Source organism: Leptonychotes weddellii, chromosome 9, assembly GCF_054177405.1.
Source record: "Leptonychotes weddellii isolate Sample4059 chromosome 9, ASM5417740v2, whole genome shotgun sequence".
In the NCBI taxonomy this organism is placed as follows: Eukaryota; Metazoa; Chordata; class Mammalia; order Carnivora; family Phocidae; genus Leptonychotes; species Leptonychotes weddellii.
The window spans coordinates 37,171,436-37,198,360 of record NC_138377.1 but is presented as its reverse complement, the minus strand read 5'-3'; the positions used below and the strand labels follow the sequence as shown (position 1 = coordinate 37,198,360).

Genomic DNA, 26,925 nt, shown 5'->3' with positions numbered 1-26,925 from the left:
TCACCAGTCTCCTGTGGGATGCAGACTCAGGGTTGCCAGATTTTAGGATTTTTTTAAGTCAACTGTCTTTAAAGCTAACACTAGATTTTAATACACATACCCGCTGGCTAGTTGTACTCACCGCCACACCCCTGATTTTCAGCCTTTGCTATAGAGATTCACCTAGTGTTTTGCCTGTTTAATGGTGCTCAGGGAGTAGTAAGGAACGAGGGGGAAAGTATAGAGTAGTTGTACATCTCTCTAATGCATGGACTCTGGCTTTCACAATGTAATTGCAGTGTTGCAAACTGTACACTATCATATTCATAGAAACACTGTTAGAAAACTACTTACTTTTAATGTTTCTATAAGCACAAATTAAGAGTTGACATATAAAATACATAACCTTTTTGAGTTACGGTTCTCCTTGGAGAAGTAGAACGTTTATTTTTTCTAAGGCACTGGCCCTTCTCATACATTTTGTTGTTGTTACCCAGAATAAAGACGACAGTGAAAAGGATGAAAAGAAGGATGAGGAGAGGCAGAAGTCAAAACGAGGACGACCTCCTTTAAAATCTACACTTTCATCAAACATGCCATATGGTTTGTCTAAGACTCCAAACAGTGAAGGAAAATCAGGTACCAGAAGTGCTCGAAGCAATATGCCAGACAGCTCACCTCTGTCAAATGGAGTGGAAGGTGCTCAATTTTGAGGATCATTGATTTTTTAAAAATCAATAATATAAATAATAAAACTTCACTTGTGGAGAGACTTATAGAAAGTCATCTAAACTTTTTAATCTCCTATAAACTACAAAATTGGGTTTGAAGAAAATATTTTAGTAGATCATGTTTACTTAAAATTTAGTGATGTTTTACTTTAATTTGGGAATTTCTTGTCAGTATTGTAGGAATATTCTATTTTAAAGAAGATGGGTTGACAAGTCATGCATCCTACTGTGTGCTACACTGTCTTTCAAAACATGCACCAGTGTTTCTTGTAATTCAGTGCTGTTCACATAGGATATTTCAACAAAGCTGAGACCAAAATCTCCAAAAGCACAAAGTAATGTGGTATAGGCATTTTGTGATGAGTACAGGTGAACATACTCGATTTTGCTTTTAACTCTTTCCCCTTTTCTACCTTCATGTGCTTTCCCATGTAATTTAAAATGTCACATAGTGGTCTTAAATAAAATTTTCCCTCCCTTCAAGAAAAAAGCTCTTCTGAACTACAAGATTGCCATTTGTCCATATGGTGTCAGTGTGTAAATTAGAAAAGGGCCTGCTCCTACCTCATTACTGCCATCTGCTGGAAAGTTGTCATAATACACAAATGCAAGATGTCCACCAAGTGAAAGGTGTCCTTAGATAGCATGCTCTTGTGCAGTGTACAACCTATGAAACTACACACTAGTCTCAGTCTTGCTCAACTCCCAGATAAAAGTTCTTTTTTAACATAAGAACAAATGGATTCTAAATTTTGAATATGATAAAACCACAAAGCCATATACCTTTTCACTTAAAATACATTTAAGTTTGCCTTTTTGAACTTGCTTACAATATGATCGCCATGTGGGCAGAATTTTTTTTTTTTTTTAAGATTTTATTTATTTATTTGATAGACACAGTGAGAGGGAACACAAGCAGGGGGAGTACGAGAGGGAGAAGCAGGCTTCCCGCAGAGCAGGGAGCCTGATAAGGGACTTGATCCCAGGACTCTGGGATCATGACTGAGCCGAAGGCAGACTCTTAACGACTGAACCACCCAGGCGCCCCCAGAATTTTTATATTTTATAGGTCCAACTTTATTATTTTAAAAATTCTTTAACTTAATGAGAATGATTTCTTTTGTAAGAAGGTAGCTTGACTAGGGGCGCCTGGGTGGCTCAGCTGGTTAAGGGTCTGCCTTCGGCTCAGGTCATGATCCCAGGATCCTGGGATCCAGCCCTGTGTTGTGCTTTCTGCTCAGCAGGGAGCATATTTCTCCCTCTGCCTGCTGCTCCCCACTGCTTGTCTCTGTCTCTCTAATAAATAAATAAAATCTTAAAAAAAAAAGCTTGCCTATACTTTTATGTCTTTTAATCAGAAGAACATTTAAAGTTTTGGGAATTCAAATTGCTCATTTTGTACATCTCTTTCTAGAATTATTTTAAATAGTTCTTTCTAGGGACACAAAATGCCATCACATTTATTAATCAGTACCTATTAGATCTCTGATCAAACCACCTAATGCATTAATATAATCTCAGTACTAGTCCTTTTTCTTTTTTCTTCTAAGATTTATTTATTTATTTTAGAGAATGCGTGCAGGGGTAAGGGGCAGAGGGAGAGAGAATCCCAAGCGGACTTCTGCTGAGTGTGGAGCCCGACGTGGGGCTCACTCTCACGACCCCAAGATCATTATCCGAGCCAAAACCAAGAGTGGAATGCTCAAGCGACTAAACCACTCAGGTGCCCCTAGTCCTTTGATTTTTCTAAGGATTAACATAGCCTAAACATGATACTAGTGACAAATGCAAAATAGTTCTTTTATAGAATTGAGATAGTAATATTTTCAATGTATTGTATTTTTACATGGAGTTTAATTTGAAGTACCCCCATTTTTGGCACAAATGTATGATTTATCAGAAATTTCTACAGGGAGGCATTCAGAGATAAATGGTTAAGAGTTTTGTTTGGTAGAATTTTTATTCTAAAGTTACACTGGTAATTAACATAGAAACCTTTGTAATATATTTCCTTTTGCAGACTCTTGCTCATCTGATAGTGAAACAGAAGACCTTTTAGAAAAGAATTTGATGAATGAAGAACTTTCTCCTGATATTAAAGAACTAGAAAAAAATGAAAATTTAAATGATGATAAACTAGATGAAGAAAACCCAAAGATTGCTGCACATATATTAAAAGAAAACGAAAGGACGCAAATGCAGCCTTTAGAAACACTGAAGTTAGAAGTTGGAGAGAACGAACAAATAGTACAGATTTTTGGAAATAAAGTAGAACACGTAGAAGAAGTTAAGAAAGAGGCCGAAAAATCTCCTAAGGGAAAGGGAAGACGAAGCAAGACAAAAGATCTTTCTTTAGAAATTATAAAGATTTCATCATTTAGCCAGGATGAAGCAGGAAGTGAACCTCATATAGAAGCTCAGAGTCTAGAATTTTCTTCATTAGACAGTAAAACCTTTTCTTCTACTACCGAAGATGAAACTGACCAATGTGCAAAAGAAAAAAAGTTGAAACGGAAAATACTGGGACAGTCATCACCAGAGAAAAAAATAAGAATTGAGAATGGAATGGAAATGACAAACAGCATATCTCAAGAAAAGATCAGTGACTGTGCTGCATCTGAGGGAACGAAAAACTTAAATTCTGAACAACATTTTGAAATAGAAAATGAAGGAATGCCGTCATTAATTGCAGAGTCAAACCAACGCATTCAAGAACTGACTAGTGAAAAATCTGACAGTCCAGCTGAAGAAACTGTAAATACTCCCCTGAAAGAAGACGAGGATGCAATGCCTCTGATTGGGCCTGAGACTTTGGTTTGCCATGAAGTCGATTTGGATGATTTGGATGAGAAGGATAAGACCAGTATTGAAGATGTAGTAGTTGAAAGCTCTGAGTCTAACTCTCTTGTTTCTATTCCACCTGCCCTACCTCCTGTAGTACAACATAACTTTTCAGTAGCTTCACCACTTACTCTCAGTCAAGATGAGTCTCGAAGTATAAAAAGTGAGAGTGACATAACCATTGAAGTTGATAGCATTGCTGAAGAATCTCAAGAAGGTCTCTGTGAGAGGGAATCAGCAAATGGGTTTGAAGCCAGTGTTGCCTCTGGTACCTGTAGTATAATTGTTCAAGAAAGAGAAAACAGAGAGAAGGGTAAGGACTTTCTAGGGAGAATATCAGCCTTTCTTTTCAACCCCAAAATTAGTAAGTTCAGAGTTTTAGGAATGCTTGAGCAGTAAAGTTCCCTCCCTCCCTCCTATTCATTCTTTCCTTCCTACTTCCCCCTCTCCTTTCCCCTGCCTTTAAAAAAGAAGTATATCTAGAAATTTATGTTGAGTAGACAAGTGAGTAATTACAGCTGCTCTTGCCGTGGCATTGGCTTGAGAGCGGGGTATGAACTGCGGCGGCCGGAGTTTTGGCAACACAGGCGTTTAGAAAGTTTCTTCCCCTCTCTGAGTTTTAGCTGAAAGGAGTGCAGCTGAAACTGTAACCAAAGGAGGCATTATGCTTCCAGAGAAATCTCATGGAGAAGTATTGCAAGCAACAGAAGTAGCTGTTGGATCGGGCTCTAAAGGATAAGGGTGGAGAGATTCAACCAGTTAGCGTGAAAGTTGGAGATAAAGTTCTTCTCCCAGAATATGGAGGCACCAAAGTCGTTCTAGACGACAAGGATTATTTTTTATTTAGAGATGGTGACATTCTCGGAAAGCATGTAGACTGAATAAATCATTGAAATGGCATCATGTGAAGCTGCCCATTCCACTGAAATTGTGAAATCTTTCATCCTGCAAATAATTTCCATGTCTCTCTTTTATAATAAACGAATGGTATCCAAAATAGGTATATATTTTTTTCAATTGTCTCTTTCCCCTTATTTCAGGTCAGAAAAGGCCAAGTGATGGAAATAGTGGATTATTGGCAAAAAAGCAAAAGCGTACCCCAAAGCGAACAAGTGCTGTAGCCAAAAGTGAAAAGAATGGAACAGGTTGGTGCTTTCCAATGATGCCTTTAGCATAGTGTTAATATTTTCAGCATTTTGTTGGTTTGATCATTTGTGTCAGTTTAAAAATAAATTTGCTTTAGGGGTACCTGGCTGGCTCACTTGGTAGAGCACGCGACTCTTGATCTCAGAGTTGTGAGTTCAAGCCCCACGATGGGGGTAGAATTTACTTAATAAAAAGAAAAAAAAATTTAATGTTTGGTTTATTATGTTCTGGGAATAACAGTTTTCTCATTTTTAATCTGAAGGGGCCTGTCAATTTTATTTAGAGCTGGGATAGCTGTGATTTATTTTTTATGCATATTTCATTTGTATTTCTTATGTAAAGTGGTTTAATATTGAGGAATGTATTTGAGGATCTTGAATAATAGGAAAGTAATATTTGCTTTAGTGGTAAAAGCAGATTAAGTTTACATTTCTTTTTTTTTTTTTAAAGATTTTATTTGTTTATGTGAGAGAGAGAATGAGAGAGAGAGCATGCGAGGGGGGAGGGTCAGAGGGAGAAGCAGACTCCCTGCCGAGCAGGGAGCCTAATGCGGGACTCGATCCCGGGACTCCAGGATCATGACCTGAACCGAAGGCAGTCACCCAACCAACTGAGCCACCCAGGCGCCCTAAGTTTACATTTCTGAATGGAATGGTTTACTTTAATCTAGAAAAGCTGATTTCTAAATAGTATCATGGTATTTTTAGAACAAGATAAGATTCTTATGGAAACAAGGAAATTAGTAAATCAGTATGAATAAAATACATGAGAAAGACTTCTGTACAATATGGAATAAAACTAAGTTGTAGAATATAGTAGAAATAAACATGGTTGATTTTGACAAATTAAAGTTTTATCTCCAAACCATGCCTTCATACAAGTCTGAAAGGAAAATTCTAGGTTATAGTAGATACATATCCCATGGAGGGAGCATATAATTTATACAAGATAAAAGGCATTTCAAAGGAAAACTTTTGAACCATATTTGAAGTTCTCAGAGCCACATGTGGCTAGTGGCTGGACAGTACAGATGTAGAGTTTAGAGGAGGAGTGATGGGAAATGAGAATAGAGAGGCAGCAGGAATTACAAAGGGCAACTGAATAACGTCATAGTGCCTGGCAGATACGTTTGTCAAACGATCAAAGTGAACACGACTGGTAATGGGACAAATGGGAATCACGTACTACCTGGCAGAATGCAACAGGAACACAGCAGCACATCTGTAACATTCCTGTCAAAGATGCATAACTTGAATATAATCATGAGGAACCATCAATAAATTCCAACTGAAGGATCTTCTATAAAATAACTGGTCTGTAATTTAAGAAATTGCAAAGATCATAAAAGTCAAAGAAAGAGGAACTGTTGCAGATTTAAAGGAGACTTATGAGCCATGACAAAAGCAGCATATGATTCTCACCTGGATCCTATTGCTACAAAAGACATTATTGGATCAAGTAGAGAAACTTGTAGGGGATCTGAGGATTAGGTGATAATATGTTTGTGTTTATTTCCTGATTTTGATTGTTGTATTATGGTTCTCTAAGTGTGTGGTGGTTTTAAAAACGTATCTACAAATCTGTTGATACTCTCCCCTGCAAGAGACAAAGCCTAATTCCCTTCCCTTGAGTGTGGGCTGGATGAAGTGATAGACTATGACTTCAGAGAATAGGTCATAAAAGGCACTGCAGATTCCTCCTTGCTCTCCCTTGGATCACTTGGTCTGGGGAAAGTTAGTTGCCAAGTCCTGAGGACACAGCAGTCTATGGGGAGGTCCACATGGTAAACTGAGCACATCCTGCCAATAGCAAGTGAGGAACTGAGGCCTCTTGCCAAAAGCTACGTGAGTGAACCATCTTGGAAATATATTCTTCAGCTCCAGTCAAGTCTTCAGAGACCACAGCTTCAGCTAAAAGCTTGACTGCAACATCACAAGATTCCCGAGTCAGACCACACAGCCAAGCTGCTCCCAGACCCCAGTTCTCAGACATTGTGAGATATTAACCATTTGTAGTTTTAAACTGCTAAGTTTGGGGCCAGTTTGTAGATAACTAACACAAGGAGAATGTTCTTGTTTATAAGAAACAAACACTGAAGTACTCAAGTATGGCTGGGCAACTTAACCTTCAAATGGGTCAGAAAAACATTTTTTGGTAACTGTTCTTAACAATTTTTTTGTAAGTTTGAAGACTATCTAAAAATTTAAAAAGATTAAAAAGAAAGGAAGAAAGGAGATATCAGTTCTACTTTTGGGACTTAATATTTGGCGAGAAAAATGAATTAAAGTGATGGGATGTAATCATTAGGACTCACTTACTAGTAGTTACATATGAGGGACTGGTTAATGAACATGGAATACAGGAGTAGCAGCACGTTGTTGGAAGAGTAATTTCGGGAAAGGTGAGTTAGAGGTACCCACTATTAGGGGAGTAGGGGTCTGGAGCTTAGAATAGTCTGTTTTTAGAAGATGGTTATGTGAAGGATTGCAAGATGATGAGATTGCTATGGGAGAGTTGTAAAATGAAAATAAAAAGAACCAAGAATAGAATTCAATGGGCTATCTCTTTATATGGGCACTGATCAGAGACAAATGCAAATCACTAAACACTAGTGGGTTTGAATAAGAAAGAAGTTTTGAATGCTATAGGATATGCAATAGGATTAAAATGCATTCATTGAATTTGGTGAATTGTAAATGTTGGGACCCTAACAGGAGCATGAGAATGTGATTAGAAGGTGTGGAAATCAGGATAACAAAGATTTTCTTTCAAGAAATTTGACTTTAGGGGCGCCTGGGTGGCTCAGTCGTTAAGTGTCTGCCTTCGGCTCAGGTCATGATCCCAGGGTCCTGGGATCGAGTTGGGCTCCCTGCTCAGCCGGAAGCCTGCTTCTCCCACTCCCCCTGCTTGTGTTCCCTCTCTCACTGTTTCTGTCTCTCTGTCAAATAAATAAATAAAATCTTAAAAAAAAGAAATTTGACTTTAAAGAGAAGGAAAGAGGTGCCAGCTAAAAAGGGAAGTTTTCCTTCTTTTCCCTCCCTCTCTCAGGGTGGGAAAGATGTAAGCATGTTGGTAGACTAGGAAAAGAAGTTGAAGATAAAAGGATGGATAATTGATGTTGGGATATTCCAGAGGAGCTGTGAGTGGATGGTTTTAAGCGTATAGCTGAAGAGATTAGTCTTCAAAAACATTCTCTTTCTGAGCACCCCCAAAAGTTAATAAAGACAGATACAGGTAGAGGAAGGGCTGGGAAATTGAGTGTGTAACATTCCAACTTTGCTTTTTCAGTAGAAGGCAATGTTGGCTTTTGAGAGTAGGGTGGAAGGGTGTAAGAGATTGGAAAAAAAAAAAAAAAACCAGAGAATTCTAATTTGTTATGAAGTGAAAAGCAAAAACATGTTTAATTACAAATTTGGTGAGGAGGGACAGAGTTGCAAACAATTTTCTGCTCACATTTTATTATACACATGTTAAAGGATATGTATACATCAAGTATTTTTGTGCTTTTTCATTTATGCAGTTTGGGTGGTTTTATGTCTTGTTTTTTAAACATAAATGGGGCAATACTATACATATTGTTTTATACCTTTGCTTTTTTATTTAACAGTGTATATTGGATATTTTGCCATTTTTGTTCTTGTAAACTTTAGCTCATTCTTTTTAACAATTTTAGCAAATTATTCAGTAGTGTATTTGACCCTTGAACAACATGGGTTTAAATTGTACAGATCGATTTATACACAGATTTTTTAGAGTTCTGCAAATGTATTTTCTCTTATGATTTTCTAACATTTTCTTTTCTGTAGCTTACTTTATTGTAAGAATATACTATACAATGTTGTATATAACATACACAATATGTTTTAATCAACTTTATGTATCAGTAAGGCTTCTGGTCAACAGTAGGCTATTAGTAATTAAGTTTTTGGGGAGTCAAAAGTAAATGCAGATTTTTGACTGCATGGGGGTCAGTGCCCCTAACCCCAACATTGTCCAAGAATCAACTGTATGTAATTTTTAACCTTTTTCCTATCGGTGGGCATTTAGATTTCCATTTCTTTACTGTTAAGAAATTTGTGCGTTTGTATACTTATTTCTGTAGGATACCAAAAGTGTAATTGCTGGGTCTGCTGCATTTTGATAATTTGATATTTTTGTCATTTATAATCTCTGAATCAATTTTTTATTATAGGACAAAGCAGTGATAGTGAAGATCTTCCTGTCCTGGACAATTCAAGTAAATGTACACCAGTAAAGCATCTTAGTGTGTCTAAGCCACAGAAGCTTGCACGATCTCCTGCAAGAATTTCTCCTCACATCAAAGATGGAGAAAAAGATAAACACAGGGAAAAACATCCGAATTCATCCCCTAGAACATATAAATGGAGCTTTCAACTCAGTAAGAAGCTTTAGAAAACCTGAATGTATTTTGTATAAGTGGTATTTATCTTAAAATGTCAAAATAAGAATAGTGGTTACCATATTCATTTATGTAGGTTTCCACATACTCTTATCAATCACCACTTATCATCTTAAATACAAATCCATGCCTTTTCATAATAATACCCTGATAAATATTAACTAGAGAAAGATCTCCAGTAACGAAATAAGATGTGTGTTTGTATGTATCAGTGAAACTGAAATACCCTTTCTAATTGATAACTGGAAATATCCAATGAATGAAAAATCATCAATACAAAGAAACTATTTGGATGAATAACTACAATTATAGATTAGGGTTGCTGTGTGTTGATGTTTTCTTGTGTTTATCTGATCACTTAAGTAATACATATTTGGTATAAAAAATTTGGGATATATACAGAAATCTTATTCATGAATTTAATTAATGTCATCCTTGTTTGTAGAGCCTTATTTAGCTATTATTATGGAAACTTAATAAACTAAAGCTTTTGATTTAGAAGTTGTTTTGATAGAACTACCTTTTCTTAATTATTTTTAAAACCAAATTAACCTTTCTCCCCCTTTTAGATGAATTAGAGAATATGAACAGTACAGAGCGAATCTCTTTTCTCCAAGAAAAATTACAAGAAATCAGAAAATATTACATGTCTTTGAAGTCTGAAGTTGCAACCATAGACAGGAGGAGGAAAAGATTAAAAAAGAAAGACAGAGAAGGTAATTTGATTATAATTTTTCTTCCCTTGTTTTTCAGATATATCGTGTCATTTTAGAAGATATACATTAGTTACTCTTTGAATATAGTACACATTTATTAATTGTTGTTTTTAGATTCCTAGTTTTATCTTCTTTGTGATATTATTGAAATGAGTGGGTCAACAACTGAATTGATTAATCAGGAGGAGACTCTTAAAAAGGACTATGAACTGTTTTACAAAATGTGATTTTATTAAATGTGGTGGGTTCTCAGGAAGAATTAGTTACTCCCTCTGAAATTCACTTTGCTCAACAAATATTTACTGGTTACCTATTAATAGGCACTATATTTGTTATTATGAGGTTCACCAAAATTAGTGGGCATATGGCTTATCCTCAAAGAGATTATCTTTTTTGCGATCATAAATGATTTGTTGAAATCGTTCAGCTCAACGTTAATATGTTCACACTATGTGCCAGGCCCTCTTCCAGGTGGTAGAAGTACAGAGATGAATGAGATACAGACTTTGATCTCAAAGATCTTAACTTCTAGCAGGAAGGGTGTGTTCGATGAGGACCCCAAGAGTGGTATTACTAAGTACAGGAGTTGGTGGAAGGAGAAATTACTTTGGATTAATCATGGAGAGAGAGTAGTGTCTGATTCAGACCTTAAAACTGTGTAGGACTGACTTACAGTTAAATATTGATAGGTTCACATCTACCCCATCCTGAAGCCCCACTAAAATAACAGTAAAGAAAATGAAAAGCCCTGTACCCACAAGAACAAGATAATGGGATAGCAGACCACAGTAGACAAGAAATGTCAACAGCTTCTCTCTTGGAAGCTGAGAAGCAGATGGACTGCTTTAGCAGAATGCTAAAACCTAAGCTTGTTTATCCTTCCAGTGGGGCAAAACAAGAAGCGAGCCAGCCCATACCACATCACCCCAGCTCTGAAAGCAGGGATATAGGTGAGGCTAAAAATGGAGATTGGTTGAAAATGGAAGAAATTGGATTCTTTCGTCCCATCCTGTGATACAAACTACCTTCTTCTGCAGCTGTAGCAGAAAACAGAAAATTAACGTACTGTATGGAGAGGGGAAAGAAGTCCCTGTAGACTCAGGGACACCAGCCATAGCTGAAGGTGAGGGTTAAGTGCAAAATCAGAAATAATGAGCCTGAGCAAAAGTTTACAATACTGAATGATGAGACCCCTATCCCTTTTCCAACTGAAACTCTTATCCTCTTGGCTTCCTGAAAGCTGGCAACTAAGCTTATGCTCACTCATGGGAGGAAACTGAAGGATTCTTCTGGAGAAGCTGGTCAACCCAAGAGGAAGGAACTAACACAGATACCAACATTTAGAGGTTCCTGAACCAAAAAGCAAGATCCTTGCCAGTCACTACATATGCACTGCCCATGATTGAAAAGCTCTGCATACTCGCACACAGCTTCCAGTTAGCTTTTTAATGCCTCCTTTTTTTTTTTTTTTAAGATTTTATTTATTTATTTGACAGAGAGAGGCACAGCGAGAGCGAGAACACAAGCAGGGGGAGTGGGAGAAGCAGGCTTCCCGCTGAGCAGGGAGCCCGATGTGGGGCTCGATCCCAGGACCCCCGGATCATGACCTGAGCCGAAGGCAGACGCTTAACGACTGAGCCACCCAGGCGCTTCTAATGCCCCCTCTTAAATATGGGAGCCACAAGACCAGATAGGAAAGCTTCTACATAAAGGTAGAAACCAAAGTAGAAAATGAGAATAAAAAGGAACTTGTAAAAAACAATGTTACCATACAAAACACCAAACTATAATCACTATACAGAGATACAGGAAAGATATTGTAGTCTTGAAACAAAAATATGTTGGTGTTTTTTTTTTTTTTAAGATTTTATTTATTTACTTGACAGAGAGAGAGAGAGCACAAGCAGGTGGAGCAGGAGGCAGGGGAGACGGAGAAGCAGGCTCCCTGCCAAGCAGAGAGCCCAATGCGGGGCTCGATCCCAGGATCCTAGGATCATGACCTGAGCCTAAGGCAGACACTTAATCAACTGAGCCACCCAGGCATCCCCAAAACATGATAGTATTAATACAATTCAGAGACCAAGACGGCTCTCTCAAAAATTAAAAATATGATCGCAGGAATTTAAAAAATGGTAATAGAAGAGATAGATAGCAAAGCTAAAGAAATCCTAGTAGGTGGTCAAAAAGACAGTAGGAGAAAAGAACTAAGAGAAGTATAGGATCTGGCCAAGAGATAACAACTTCTGAATCACAGCATTTCTTTTTTTTTAAAGATTTTATTTATTTGAGAGAGAGAATGAGCTAGAGAGAGAGAGCATGAGACAGGGGAGGGTCAGAGGGAGAAGCAGACTCCCCGCCGAGCAGGGAGCCCGATGCGGGACTCGATCCTGGGACTCCAGGATCATGACCTGAGCTGAAGGCAGTCGCTTAACCAACTGAGCCACCCAGGCGCCCATGAATCACAGCATTTCTAGAAAAAGAGCACTGAATAAACGCAGGAGGAAGCTGTCATCAAAGAAGTATTATAAGAAAAATAAAATCTTTAAAAAAAAAAGAAAAATTTCCAGAAACAAAGGATATGAATTAGAAGGTTTAAAGGACTCACTGTAACATCTATAAAGAATGGGAGAGAAAAATTACACCAAAGCCCATTGTGAAATTTCAGAACCCTTTGGTTTACCATATAAAGGTATATCTAAAAAATGGGTCTCAGAAGAGCATCAAGTTTCTCATGTCAGATTTCTTAGTGCACTGGAAACTAGAAGCCAAACTAGAAACTAGAAAGCTAAGAAGACAACATAGGATCCAGCAAATAAGGAATCCCACTTAGGAAAACAGTAAAGAAAATGTCAAGGTGATGAATGAAAGTGATAGGGTGACCACTGCATAGCAGGCCTAGAGAGCCAACTATTCCAGGAATAGAATGGACAAGGAGGGAAGGGTTCCAGGAGGTCTGTCTCTTTAAAAAAAAAAAAAAAAAAAAGTAAATTACATGATAGGCTTGCCTATATTAAGAGGAGTGTTCTGGACGAACCATGAGAGAAGATGGACTCTGAAAAACAAACTGAGGGTTCTAGAGGGGAGGGGGGTGGGAGGATGGGTTGGCCTGGTGGTGGGTGTTGAGGAGGGCACATTCTGCATGGAGCACTGGGTGTTGTGCACAAACAATGAATCATGGAACACTTCATCTAGAACTAATGATGTAATGTATGGGGATTAACATAAGAATAAAAAAAAATTCAAAAAAAAAAAAATAAGAGGAGTGTTCTGCCTGTGGCAGAGAGTTAGGGGACTAATTTCTGGTTTGCCAGAGGCTAGGTATCTTTGTGATAGTTTTTGAGTCTAATGTAGCTATTTTGATTCCACAGTGTCTCATGCAGGAGCCTCCATGTCATCTGCTTCGTCAGACACTGGAATGAGTCCCTCATCCTCATCTCCCCCACAAAATGTACTTGCTGTAGAATGCAGGTGATAAACATTTTCTTTGCCTTCCCAGCAGTTTGCTGCCATGGACATAAATCCCAAAATCCTGAAATACAACCACAGAAAGCACTCAACTGGTTTGACATTGCTAAGTATATCCTGTATACCTTTCCAGGCTGGATTGTATCTATTCCCTCTCTTTTCTTTTTTTCTGTTGCAAAAATAAGCTGATTAATAACTGAAGGTTAGGCAGCCTGCCATATTTGTCATAATTTTTCCTCTTTAATTTTTCATTTTTTGTGAAGATAGAAAAAGGGCACTTAGCAAATTCAATTTGTATAATAAAGCTTTCAAATGTTATAGAAATCATAGACAAGCAAGTGCACGATAAACATCAAAATATTATCCAGCTGAATAGTGACTGCTGCACTTTCACTAAGATGTATTTGAACACTTGGTGAGTAGGGGGTTTATGTTGTGTTTTTTTTTTATTGTTGTTGTTTTTTTATTTTTGTGGAAGCACTTGCTATTTAGAACTGCCAAAGTATATGTTCAGCAGTGTGCCCAGGTTTAAAGGTGTAAATGGGACAAAATAAATTGTGAAAGGAAGTGTAGTTGACTGAAAACTACAGTTGTAATAAGTCTTCCACTTTTTATAGGATTTTTGAGCACACAATTATGCAAATATTTTAATGTTTATTAATGTTTACAGTGGAATTGTGAATAAGTTTTCAGTGGACTATCTTATCCCTTGACAAAAATATTTTGTCTTTTTTCTATGTAATTTCAGAGTTTTTATTTTGTTACAAAAAGACAAAAATGAAATATATAACAACAATGAAGTTATTTAACAAGATTTCTAAAGCTGAAAATTTTGTGTAAAATAAGGTATTATCTTGCAACTTGTTAAATATATTTATTCAGACATTGGATGTTGTATTTTTATGTATTTTTTAAAATATTAATAAAATCGAAAAAAAGAAAATTCTAGGTTAATTCACTCTTTGGATGACAATAGCTCTCAGCTGTCCCTTTTACAGGAGGTTGCATCCAGTAGCTTTGCCTGTATTGAAGGGAGTCTGTCTCAGTCCTTCAAACAGTATAGAACTATAAATGGGCATCTGGATCATTAAAGTACGTCCTCGTTTAGAAACTTTGGCAGTCCTAGTATTTAAACTGTTTTGAGGATCAAATTTTTGGTTGCCCTTAAGATACTTTGTCATAGTTTTTATGTTTGCTATACTGCCGAATAAATTTCTATCTCCCAAAGTTGAGATGCAACAACTAAGTAAAGCAACTATGTATGCTTTGTCTGTGAATTGTTCCACAGACTGATACATTTTGTAAATAATTCCAAAATCATGTATTTAAAGCATTTTTGCCATATACATTATGTAAAAAGGTGATTTTTTAAAATCAGTTTTTAAATTCATGTTTGTACATTGAAAGGGGTTTTTTTTAAACCTCCTTTTCTGTGTTTAATATGCTGTAGAGTAATAACCTAGATGCTCTAGACTGTGTATCAGGATCTGATTGACAAGAACAAAGTCAGAGCCAAACACTAGTGATGGCAAAGCATTACCGAAATTATTGTTTCTTAATTTCATTTTACCACATTGTGAACTTGTGATTCAGATTCCTTCCATTTTCGCAGAGAATTAAAAAGAAAAAAGTACTCTTGTAAAATGCACTTTTCTGTCTTTTCTTTGCAAAGCAGAAGTATTTCAATGTAAAATAAAAATGGAGCTCAGTGGGCAGTATTAATAAAGGCCATGTTTTAAACATAGGCTTTATATTTTTAGTTTTCATTTAAGTGATTGTTTTTTCCGCAAGTGCCAGTACCCTTAACAGTTGGAAAATCAGACTTTGCAAAACAGAGCATATTCGATATATTTGTCAGTCTTTGTAATAAAATATTTCTAGTACTTAATTATAAAAGTGAAAACTGTCATTCACAACCAGTTGAAACTAGGAGGCAACCTTAGATTCATATGTTAAATATTTTAATGACTTCCTTCAGTAGCGATTCAATAAATGAGAGAACTAGTTATCAGCTTGAATATCATCCCTTCTAATCAGTATAAATCTGGTAAGGAAGTATTGGGACCTTGAAGATTATGGAGATTTGTTTCACTTGTGTGCTTTTATTGTTTATTGTGTTTCTAGTTTTCCTGTCCTTCACTAAGAAACATGTTTGAACTTAGCATATACATACTATGTCTTCTATGAAATTGCTTTAAATTACGGAAATCCATATAGGTTAAACTATTAATTTGTTTATATATCATTCTTATAAGTCCTAAAATACACTTTTTTTTTTTTTTCAAAGATTTTATTTATTTATTTGACGGAGGGATATAGCGAGAGAGGGAACACAAGCAGGGGGAGTGGGAGAGGGAGAAGCAGGCTTCCTGCAGAGCAGGGAGCCCGATGCGGGGCTCGATCCCAGGACCCAGGGGGATCATGACCTGAGCCGAAGGCAGACGCTTAACGGCTGGGCCACCCAGGTGCCCCTAAAATACACTTTTCTTATAAGCCCTGTAATTTGACATAACTGTCAACACTGTGAAAGCATTTGAAGCTATATTCAACCATACATAAAAAATATTATCAGAATTCATTCATCAACAATTTATCAGTTACCTGTTAAGTGCCAGGTACTATGCTAGGCCCACAAGTTACAACAGTGAACAAGACAGAAAAAGGTCCCTATCTTCAAGCAGTGCATAATCTAATGAGGTAGACTATACACAGGTGCCATGAGATACAATATAGGAGCCCAGCTATGAGCCGGGAAGGCAAGGGTGGTCAAGGAAGGCTTTGCAGAGAAAGCAATAAAACTGAGCCCCAGTGAGGATAATGAATAAGCTACAAGCAAACGGGAAAAAGGTGGGAGAGGAGAATAAAGCGCTCCAGGCACATGGAGCTTGGATCTACTGAGCCAGGGTAGGAATAGACTTGCGGTAGGAGGTAGGAGCCAGGTCATGCAGAGCCGTTCATTTGGAAATAGTTCTTACCAAATCATGTATTCAAAGCAGTTTTGCTGCTTTAAACCCAAACACTGCATCTGTCCACCTCTGCCTCTTATTCCTCTGTTTTCCCATCACTCTGTCCCTACTTGTCCACAGCCATCTCCGCAGCCACTTTCCATGAAGCTTTTGCCACCTCCTTTTATGCTCTCACGGCATTTTCAATCTATTCTTTTACTTGACAACTTACCTTGTATTATGTTTACTTATGCATGTGTCTTTCTACCCTACTAGATGTTAGTTCTTAAGTACTTAGTCATACTTGCATCCCACAAAGTGCCTGATCCATCATCTAGTAATACACAGAAAGATAGTCAAAAACTATGCTTGAAAAACTAAGTTGAGAAAAATTACTTGTGAATTGCTATTCTTTCTGTTTTTTTACCAGTGATTCTTATGTACAAGCCAGACATTTATAAGTTGTCTTTGTGGTTCTTTTCACAAGGTGATAATGATAAAATATCATTTAAAAAGTGTAAAGTAGACCTGTTCAACTGTCTAATCCCCAACTCAGTATTCTTAAACTGATGACTTTTTTTCCCCTCCTCGTTTCTTCGTTCTTCCATTACTCCACATGATTACACCCAGATTTTTTATCCTGTTACAGGAAGACTACAGTATATGATGGCATTCATCATTAGTGAAGGTTGAAGGACTCTTAAGATGGAGTCTGTGCTAATGGAGAATTTCTAATATATGCTTAGTGTTTTCACACAGAATTTTTTTTTAAGTTATTTACATTTTATTATAAAACCAAATGATGTTTTTCCTGTTAAGCACAAAAAAACCTTTTCATATATTCATACTAGACCCATTATATCTTTTTAAACAATTAGAAGGGCAGTGTTTATAATTTTAGAATTTACAGTTAACATAATTATGAAGCTATCTTCATTTTGTAATTTGTATCACTAAAATTCATTTTGAAAAGTTCTATTGTGAAAAACTTAAAACTTCCATGTAAATATAATAAAGGATTATTCTACACAATTGGATTTCTTCTCAAGGCTGTTATATTAAACAAGACAGTCTGATTCAAGATTCTCACCACTTTAATTTGCCAGATTTAGCAAAAAAAAAAAAAATGGAGGACACCCAGCTAAATTTGAATTTCAGACATAATTTTTTAGTATAAGTATGTCCTATATAAAAATTATGTTATTTACCTGAAACTGAAATTTAACTAGGCATCCTGTACTTTACCTGCAAATCCTACAACTAATTTCTTTTCCACTATATTCCAAGAGATAATATTATCCTCCAGAGAAGCTTTTCTCGGTCCCCAAACCTTTTTATGAAGGATAAGAAACTGCTGAAGTTTCTCCTGTTTCCAAGGATGAATGCGCCTTGGCAGTCCGTAAGTGATTTTTAGAATTAACCATTTCCTTGATGTAGTCATTATCTCCCAGACTGGCCCTATAATAACTAAGCTTTCACAAAGTAGTTGTGAATGCACTCAGACTTCACTGGTGGCTTTCCTTTGATGGGGCACTTTTCCCCCATCAAGTGGTAACTGCTCTCTGAAATTCTCTTGGATCCCTATCCAAACCTGTTCTCAAAAACCTAAACTTGGGGTGCCTGGGTGGCTCAGTTGGTTAAGCATCTGCCTTCAGCTCAGGTCATGATCCTGGGGTCCTGGGATTGAGCCCCACGTTGGGCTCCCTGCTCAGTGGGGAGCCTGCTTCTCCCTCTCCCTCTGCTTGTGCACTCTGTCAAATAAATAAATAAAATCTTTAAAAAGAAAAACAACCTAAACCAAATTTAACTCCCTTGAAATTAAAAACTTTCTAGGCATTTATTATGAATAAAGCCACTATAAATATAAACATAAAGGCTTTTGTGTAGACATAACGTTTTCATTTCCCCTGGGTTAACACATAGGAGTAAGATTGCTGGATTATATGCCATACGATTTTGCATTCCCAGCAGTGATACACAAGAATTAAGTTGCACTACATCCTTGTCAGCACTAGATATATTCAGTCGGGGTTTTTTTTTTTTTTAACCATTCTAATAGGTGTGTAGTGGTATTTCATTGTGCTTTTAATTTGCATTTCCTTAATGCACCAGAAAGTATGTAAAGAAATGGGGACTCTCACGTACTGTGTGCAAGTGTAAATTAATATGTCTATTTGGATTTGACATTATCTAATAAAGATGAAGGGGAACACTCCCTTTGACCCAACAGTTCCATATATCCTAGAGAAAATCTACTGCATATGCTCGAGGAGATCTGTATTAGACTATTCTTTGCAGCATGGTTTGTGTTGACTAAACATCTTAAATGCCCATGAACAGAACAATGGATAAATAAATTATGGCTAACTAATTAACTGCAGTACTACAGAGCAGTTAAAATAGATGGACTAAAGCTAAATATATCAACATGAATATCAAAAACAAATGAGTGAAAAAAGCAAGTTGCCAAACAATACATGTATCTCTACAAAATTTAAGGATACAAAACATTAGTTTTGTTTATGTAGCTATAAGTATAAAACCCTGAGTGTGAATGATGAATACCCAAATCAGGAATGGTTTTCTCTGGAGAAGAGGGAAAGGAATAGAGGAGGGTATACGGGGGCATTTATTCCCTCCTCCAAAAAAATGACAATATGCTAAGATTTGATAATCTGAGTGTTTATCATATTATTTTGAATCCTTTACTATATTTGATGTATTTTATTTTTTTTAAAGATTTTATTTATTTGACAGAGAGAGACACAGCGAGAAAGGGAACACAAGCAGGGGGAGTGAGAGGGAGAAGCAGGCTTCCCACAGAGCAGGGAGCCCGATGCAGGGCTCGATGCAGGGCTCGATCCCAGGACCCTGAGATCATGACCTGAGCCGAAGGCAGACGCTTAGTGACTGAGCCACCCAGGTGCCCCATTTGACATATTTTATAATTGGGGAAAAAACAGCAAATGAACTATTGCACAGGAAGGTGAAGATAACTGATGGAACTGAGTACCGTTACCAGTGAGTCAAGGTCCATGAGTGTGATCTCAACCCTATGAGAAAAGCATTGCTATTTTGTTTTGACACACAAGAAAACCAGTTCCAAATGAACAAGGGAATAATAAGTAGCAGAATTAGAATTAGGATGACAGCCCATTTCCTCTGGCTTCCAAGTCCAGTATTTGTTTCATTACATAGTGCTGTCTTAAGAAGCTTCTGTTCCCTGAGAATAATGGTTGCATTTTTAACAAAGACATCATTTTAAATAACTACAAGGAGAGCTTAGGGTCTGGGATTCTCCTTTTAAAACTTATAAGCACTCATTTATAACAGCTAACCATTTGAATGTGGCAAATCACTTGACTTTTCTGTTAGTTTTTTTACCTATAAAGTGAAAGGTTTAGATTCTAAAATTCTGCTTTTAATGACTGTTTTGATTTCAGAGACATTTTTTAAAAAGTTTTAAATCTATCCTTTGAGTGGGTAATACATCCATATGGTTCAAAACAGAAAGGACACAAGACTACATGACAATTTCCCACCTCTGTGCCTTACTTTCCCGTTCCCAGAGAAAACCAATGTTAGGGTTAGGATTATCCTTCCCAAAACATCTATGCTTCCTGATTATTTTTGCAGCTACATAGTATTCTACTATACCAATGTACCACAATTTGTTTACCTAGCCCCATAATGATGGACATTTTGGTTAGTTCTAATTTTTATTACAAACAATGCTGCAACTAATAGCCTTATACATATGTCCTTTCACACATGTGTGAGGATACCTGTAGGATAAATTCCTAGAAATGGAATTACTGGATCAAAGTACACAGGCATTTTTAATCTCAACAGGTGAGATTGCCAAATTGTCCTCCATGAAAGTGTTGGAGAGAATGTGGAGGAACTAGAACTCTCACACTGTACTGGTGAGAATACAAAATGGTACAACTACTTTAGAAAAATTTGGCAATTTCTTAAAAAGTTAAACTTACATGACCCAGTCATTCCACCCATTGATTCTTAGCCAAGAGAAATGAAAGCATGTTCCACACGTAGCAGCAGCAAAAACTTCGAACAACCCAAATGTCCATCAACTGGTAAATGGATAAATTGTTCCATAGCCACAGAATGGAATACAGCCCAGCAATAAAAAGAACAAACTGATGATACGAGCAACAAAACAGATGAATTTCAAAATAATTGTGCTGAGTGAAAGAAGCAAGACAAAATACCCACACGTTATGATTCCATTTATATAAAATTCTAGAAAATAATGTTACAATGTATAGTGACAGCAAATCAGTGGTTTCCCGGAAACTTGGTGAGGGTATGTAGGGTATAGGGTGGGAGTGAGAGATTACAAAGGAGCCCAAGTAAACTTTTGGTGGTTATAGATGTGTTCATTAATTTGGTTGTAGTGATGGTTTTGTGTGTGTGTATTAAATATAAACACAAAAGTGTACATTTTAAATGTGCACAGTTTGAACATTAAAAAAAACCCAAATGTCTAAAACAAGAAAAGCACAGAACATGCAAACCCAAGGTCACTGTGGTCAGCTAGTACAGAGACTAGAACTCAAGTTTAGTAAGGTCAGTGTTGTTTTTTCAGCCTGGTAAAAGCAATGAGATTGCTGCTTTTTCCCACCAAGGTATGTCATGACCTTTCTGTGGCTCCTTTGACCAGAAATCTTAAGATCTTCCTGCTAATGTAGATATAATAAGCCCAATGTTACTATTTTTAAGAGGGGAGTATAAATAGAAACACTGTTTTTCATGATTTACATAAGCCGATTTATGTACCCTTTTTCCTCTAACATCTGAGTATTTCTCAAATACCCTTTTGAAACACTGAGCTATTAAGTTGAAATTTTTACTGTAATGACTCTGGATAATCACTCTTGGATTACACTTTATTTGACCTTCATTTCTTATTGTCAGAATTTATACTCTTTCATCCCAAATCGCTAGTTTAGTATCCCATGATTCCTGACTTACAGTTTTATTACACTTCCTTTGACTCACTATGTCTTCGGCCTCTATCTATTTTCCTTCTCGTCTCAAGATTCCCTCCCTCCTCAATGCTAGCTGCCTGCCTCACCTCCCTTTACCAGCCTTCACTGGGGTCATATCCTCAAGCATTTAATCTGGCCACTGGAGATTCTCCTCAATTGTATATTATCAGTACTAAAGTACTGACATAAGAGATAAGGAAATGGCTGTTATCTCAAAGAGTGGGTAATATTAAAATGACTACATGCAGAAATCAGTGGTTCTTCTTTTTTTCATGCATTGGTTCACTCAACAATTATCAACAGCGTGCTTTCAGTAGATGTACTGTTCTACTGGAGCAGGGCTGTAGCACAATACATGCAATTTGACAGTCTTCAAAAATAAAGAACTATCTGGTTCTTGGAGAAGATCAATAAAATTGACAAGCCTCTAGCCAGACTGATTAAGATCTAGAAAAGACACAAATTACCAATATCAGGCATGAGAGAGGTGACAACACTACAGATTGCATCTATACCTATTAAAGGGATAAAAAGGGAATATCACGAACATCTTTATGCCAGTGAATTTAACAGCTTAGATGAAATGGGAAAATGCACTAAAAGACACAGTAACAAAGCTCACTAAAGAAAAAATATATAACTCGAATAACCCTGTATCTATTAAAGAAATGGAATTGAAGTTATAAACCTTCCCCCAAAGAAAACTCCAGGTCCAGCTACCTTCACTTTTAAGTTTAAGAGAAGACATAATACTACTAAATGTTTAAGGAAGAAATAATACTAATTCTACTTAAACTCCTCTAAAAATTGAAGAGAAGGAATCTTCCAACCCACGCAATGAAGTCAGTAGGACTCTGACACCAAACCAGTATCATACATGAACATATATGCAAAAATTCTCAAAATTTCGGCAACTGAAATCCAACAACATATTAAAGGGAAAACACATCATGGGTCAAGTGGAGTTTATCCCAGGAAAGCAGGGTTGGTTTAATATTCAAAAATCAATGTAATTCATCATATTAACAAGTTGAAAAAGAAAAAGCATCTGACAAAATTCAACATGCATTCCTGAAAAACACTCTCAGCAAACAGAAGGAAATTTCCTCAATCTGATGCAGGAAATACCTACAGTTAACATCATACTTAAAGAGGAAAGACGGAATTCCCTAAGATTAAGACAGGGATATCCACTCTTACTGCTTCTATTCAACATTGTATTGAAGGTTCTAGCCAGAACATTCAGGCAAAAGGAAAAAAAAAAAAAAAAAAAAAGCATGGACATCTAAACTGGTGAGTTTAGCAAGAACGCAGGATTCAAGGGCACCTGCCTGACTCAGTCTGTAGAGCTGGCAACTCTAGATCTCAGGGTTGTAAGTTTAAGTCCCATGTTGGGTATAGAGATTACTTAAAATCTTAAAAAAAGAATGCAGGATTCAAGATCATTATACAAAAATCAATTCTATTTCTATGTACTAGCATACATAATGAGAAATTGAAATTTTAAAAATGCCATTTACAATTGCATCAAAAATATAAAATATGGGGCGCCTGGGTGGCTCAGTCGTTAAGCGTCTGCCTTCGGCTCAGGTCATGATCCCAGGGTCCTGGGATCGAGCCCCGCATTGGGCTCCCTGCTCTGCAGGAAGCCTGCTTCTCCCTCTCCCACTCCCCCTTCTTGTGTTCCCTCTCTCGCTGTGTCTCTGTCAAATAAATAAAATCTTTAAAAAAAATATATGGAATATGTTGGGATAAATCTGACAAAGGATGGGAAAGACCTGTAACACTGAAAACTACAAAATATTGCTAAGACCAAATAAAGACAGTCTAAGCAAATAAGGAGATACACCTTGTTCATGCATCATAAAACTTAATATTGTGAAGATTTTCTTTGCTTCTCAAATTTTATGCAATCATAAAATCCCAGCAAGTTTTTTTTTGTAGAAATTGAGAAACTAATTATAAAATTCATAGGTAAAGGACCCAGAATAGCCAAAACAACTCTGAATAAGAACAAAATTGGAGGCCTAACTCTACCTGGTTTCAAGAATTATTATGAAGCTAACAGCAATGAGAACAGCATTTTGTACAAATAGAGCAATAAAAGAGAACAGAGTCCAGAAATAAGCCCACACATATGTGGATAATTGGTTTTTGATAAAAGCACAAAGACAATATAATGCAAAAGGATAGCCTTCTAAAGAAATGATGCTGGAACAACTGGACAACCATAATGTAAAACAACAACAACAAAAAACTTGGAACCATACCTTACACCATATACAAAAATTAAAAATGATCACAAAACTTAAAACCATAAACTTTTAAAAGAAAATAGGAGATGTTTGTCACCTTATGCCTAATTGGGTTAGGCAAAGAGTTTTTTTTCTTTAAGATTTTATCTATTTGAGAGCGAGCACAAGCAGGGGAGGGGCAAAGGGTGAGGGTAAAGCAGACTCCTTGCAAAGCAGTGAGCCCAATGTGGTGCTCGATCCCAGTATCCAAGATCCCAGGTCCCAGGACCCTCGATCATGACCTGAGCTGAAAGCAGATGCTTAACCGACTTAGCCATGCAGGTGACCCCGCAAAGACTTCTTAGATACCATATCAAAAGCACAATCCATAAAGGAACAAATTGATAAATTGTACTTCATCAAAATGAAAAACTTTGGCTCTTTAAAAGACATTATTAAAAAAATAAAGGCAAGAAACAACCTGGGAGAAAATATTTGCAAAGCATATGGCAGATAAAGGACTTGTATCCAGAGCATATATAAAGAACTCTCAAACTCAACAATTAGAAAAAAACGCAAAGAAAAGAAATAAAGATTTGAACATACACTTCATCAAAGAAGATAATATGAATGGCCAATAAGCAGATGTAAACAGTGTTCATCAAGAGAATGAGACAAACCACAAAGTAGAAAATATTTATAAAGGACGTATCTGATAAAGGACTGTTTTAGAACATTCAGGCGAGCGGCGCCTGGGTGGCTCAGTCGTTAAGCGTCTGCCTTCCAGTCAGGTCATGATCCCAGGGTCCTGGGATCGAGCCCCGCATCAGGCTCCCTGCTATGGGGGAAGCCTGCTTCTCCCTCTCCCACTCCCCCTGCTTGTGTTCCTGCTCTTGCTGTCTCTCTCTCTGTCAAATAAATAAATAAAATCTTAAAAAAAAAAAAAAAAAATTCAGGCGGCTATTACAAAAGCACCATAAATTCGGTGGCTTATAAACAAACATTTATTTCTCACATTTCTGGAGGCTGGGAAGTCCAAGAAAGGTGCTAGCACAGCTAGGGAGCTCTGTGTGGCTGCTTCTGGAAATTAGCTATCAAGCCATGAAAAGACATGAAGGAAATTTAAGTGCATATTACTAAGTGACAGAAATCCATCTGTCAAAGGCTGCACTAATCTCAATCGTGAGGGTTCCAGTCTCATGACTTAATCACCTCCTCAAACCCCCACCTCCCAATACCATCAATAGAGATTAGGATTTCAACAATATGAATTTTGGGGGTACACAAACATTCAGAACAAAGCAGACTCTTTTCTAAAATAAACAACTCAAAATTCAACAATAAGAAAACAACCAACCAGATTTAAGTGGGCCAAAGACCTTAACAGACACTTCAAAAAAGATGTACAGATGGCTAATAAGCATATGAAAAGATGCTCCACATCATATATCATCAGGGAAAGGCAAATTAAAACAACAATTAGACATCTCTATTAGAATACAAATATTCAAAACCCCACCACCACCAAATGCTGGCAAGAATGTGAAACAACAGGAACTCTCATTTGTTGCTGGTGGGAATGCCAAAATGGTACAGCCACATTGGAAGACCGTTTGGCTGCCTTTAGTTTACTACACGTAGTCTTACCATAAAATCCGTCAATCATGCTCCTTAGTATATAAATTGAAATGAGTTGAAAACTTATGTCCTCACAGAAATCTGCACACGTATGTTGATAGCTTTATTCATAACTGCCAAAACTTGGAAGCCACCAAGATGCCCTTCAGTAGGTGAGTGGATAAACGTCATATATCCAGACAGTGGGCAATTATTTAGCACTAATGGAAATTAGCTATCAAGCCATGAAAAGACATGAAAGAACTTTAAATGCATATTACTAAGTGACAGAAATCAAACTGTCAAAGGCTGTATATTGTATGATTCCAAGTATATGACATTCTGGAAAAGGTAAAACTATAGAGACAGTTTGTTGCCACCGTTTGGGGAGGGAAGGGGAAGGATGGATAGGTAGAACACAGAGGGTTTTTAGGGCAGTGAAACTATTCTGCATGTTACTGTAATGATCGATATTACACATCTGCCAAAACATTACACATTTGTACATCAAGCCATACCCTCATGTAAACTATAAACTTTGGGTGATAATGATGTGTGAATGTAGGTTCATCAGTTATAACAAACGTGACACTCTGGTGTGGGATGTTGATGCTAGGGTAGGGTGTGCATTTGTTGGATCAGGGAGTATATGGGAACCCTCTGTACTTTCCACTCAATTTTGCTGCGAATCTAAAACTTCTCTAAAAAACAGTTTTTTTTAAAGGTGTTTGGTTTCATTAGGCATTAGGGAAATAAATGCAATTAAAACTACAGCAAAAATCTACTACTTGCTTACTAGAATGCTAAAATTAACAAGGCTGGCCAACCAAATGTGGTTGGGTGACTATATGAAGAAATTGGAAGTCTCATATACCATTGGTGGGAATGCAAAATGGTATAGCCATTTTGGAAAAATGTTTGGCAATTTCTTAAAAAATTAAACATACTCCTACCATATGACCCGAGGAAACTTTTGGGATGATGGATATTATTACTCTCTTGACTTTGGCGATGGTTTTATGGATGTATACATGTCAAAATGTATCAAATGCTACACTTTAAATATATGCAACTTACTGTATACCAATTATACCTCAATAAAGCTGTCTGGAAGAGAGAGCTAACATCCAGCATAGAACCATGGTTTTGGGACAATTATTAATGCTATCTCAATTTGGAAAATGACCAAAGCATTGTAGGAATTCTGATCCCCCATTTAGCAAGAATGGTGTCTACATTTAAGAAATATCTACCTTTACCATAGAAATTTGCTTGAAAATTTTTCAATTATTTTCCAACATGGTCTCTGTGACAATTTCAACTACAGTAATCTGTTTATTTCTAACTGCTGTAATAATTCTCCTTCCTTTCTATGTTGCTGTTTACTGTGTCCTTGAACACCCAGCTAGTCTCCACAGTTTTCCTGGCCCCAACCCTTTCCATGTACCTCAGGGATTAACTCTGAGTTCAGTGGAAGTGAAGGATGGGAAGGGGCTGGTAGCGTGCTTTTATCAGAAGACCAACCAGCCTAGAAAAAGATCCTTTGGAGCTGGACTAAACTCATTATCAAGATTCTGAACCAAAAACCATTCCCAGATCACAGTAACACTGGATGCTGATGCTGTCCTCTCTTCTGTTCATGATTACAATTGGGTTTTGACATTAGACCAAGTTCCCAAATAGAAAGACTGAGGAAGGAACGTAAGAGTACTCAAGAAAACAATTATATGTAACTTACACCTGTTAAACTGTGAAGGCCTGGGCTGCTTCTGGGCCCTGATGGCAATCAAGCAGTAATGAGCGTCTTGTTAGCACACAC

General features: G+C 37.0%; 1 protein-coding gene across 4 annotated transcripts in view; it reads left to right on the top strand.

Moving 5' to 3' along the window:
* The window catches only part of ARID4A (AT-rich interaction domain 4A), a 65,731-nt gene extending 50,689 nt beyond the window's left edge, over positions 1-15,042 (top strand). For 3 of the 4 annotated variants that reach the window (XM_031039844.2, XM_081830453.1, XM_081830452.1), the window contains exons 19-24: positions 477-678; positions 2,731-3,864; positions 4,592-4,696; positions 8,890-9,096; positions 9,687-9,833; positions 13,202-15,042. In XM_031039844.2, the coding sequence (XP_030895704.1) occupies positions 477-678; positions 2,731-3,864; positions 4,592-4,696; positions 8,890-9,096; positions 9,687-9,833; positions 13,202-13,305 (1,899 nt within the window). In that variant the 3' untranslated portion in view covers positions 13,306-15,042. The remainder of the gene's footprint in view (positions 1-476; positions 679-2,730; positions 3,865-4,591; positions 4,697-8,889; positions 9,097-9,686; positions 9,834-13,201) is intronic. The other variant, XM_031039847.2, reaches the window with a different exon arrangement.
* Positions 15,043-26,925: the final 11,883 nt, after the last annotated feature.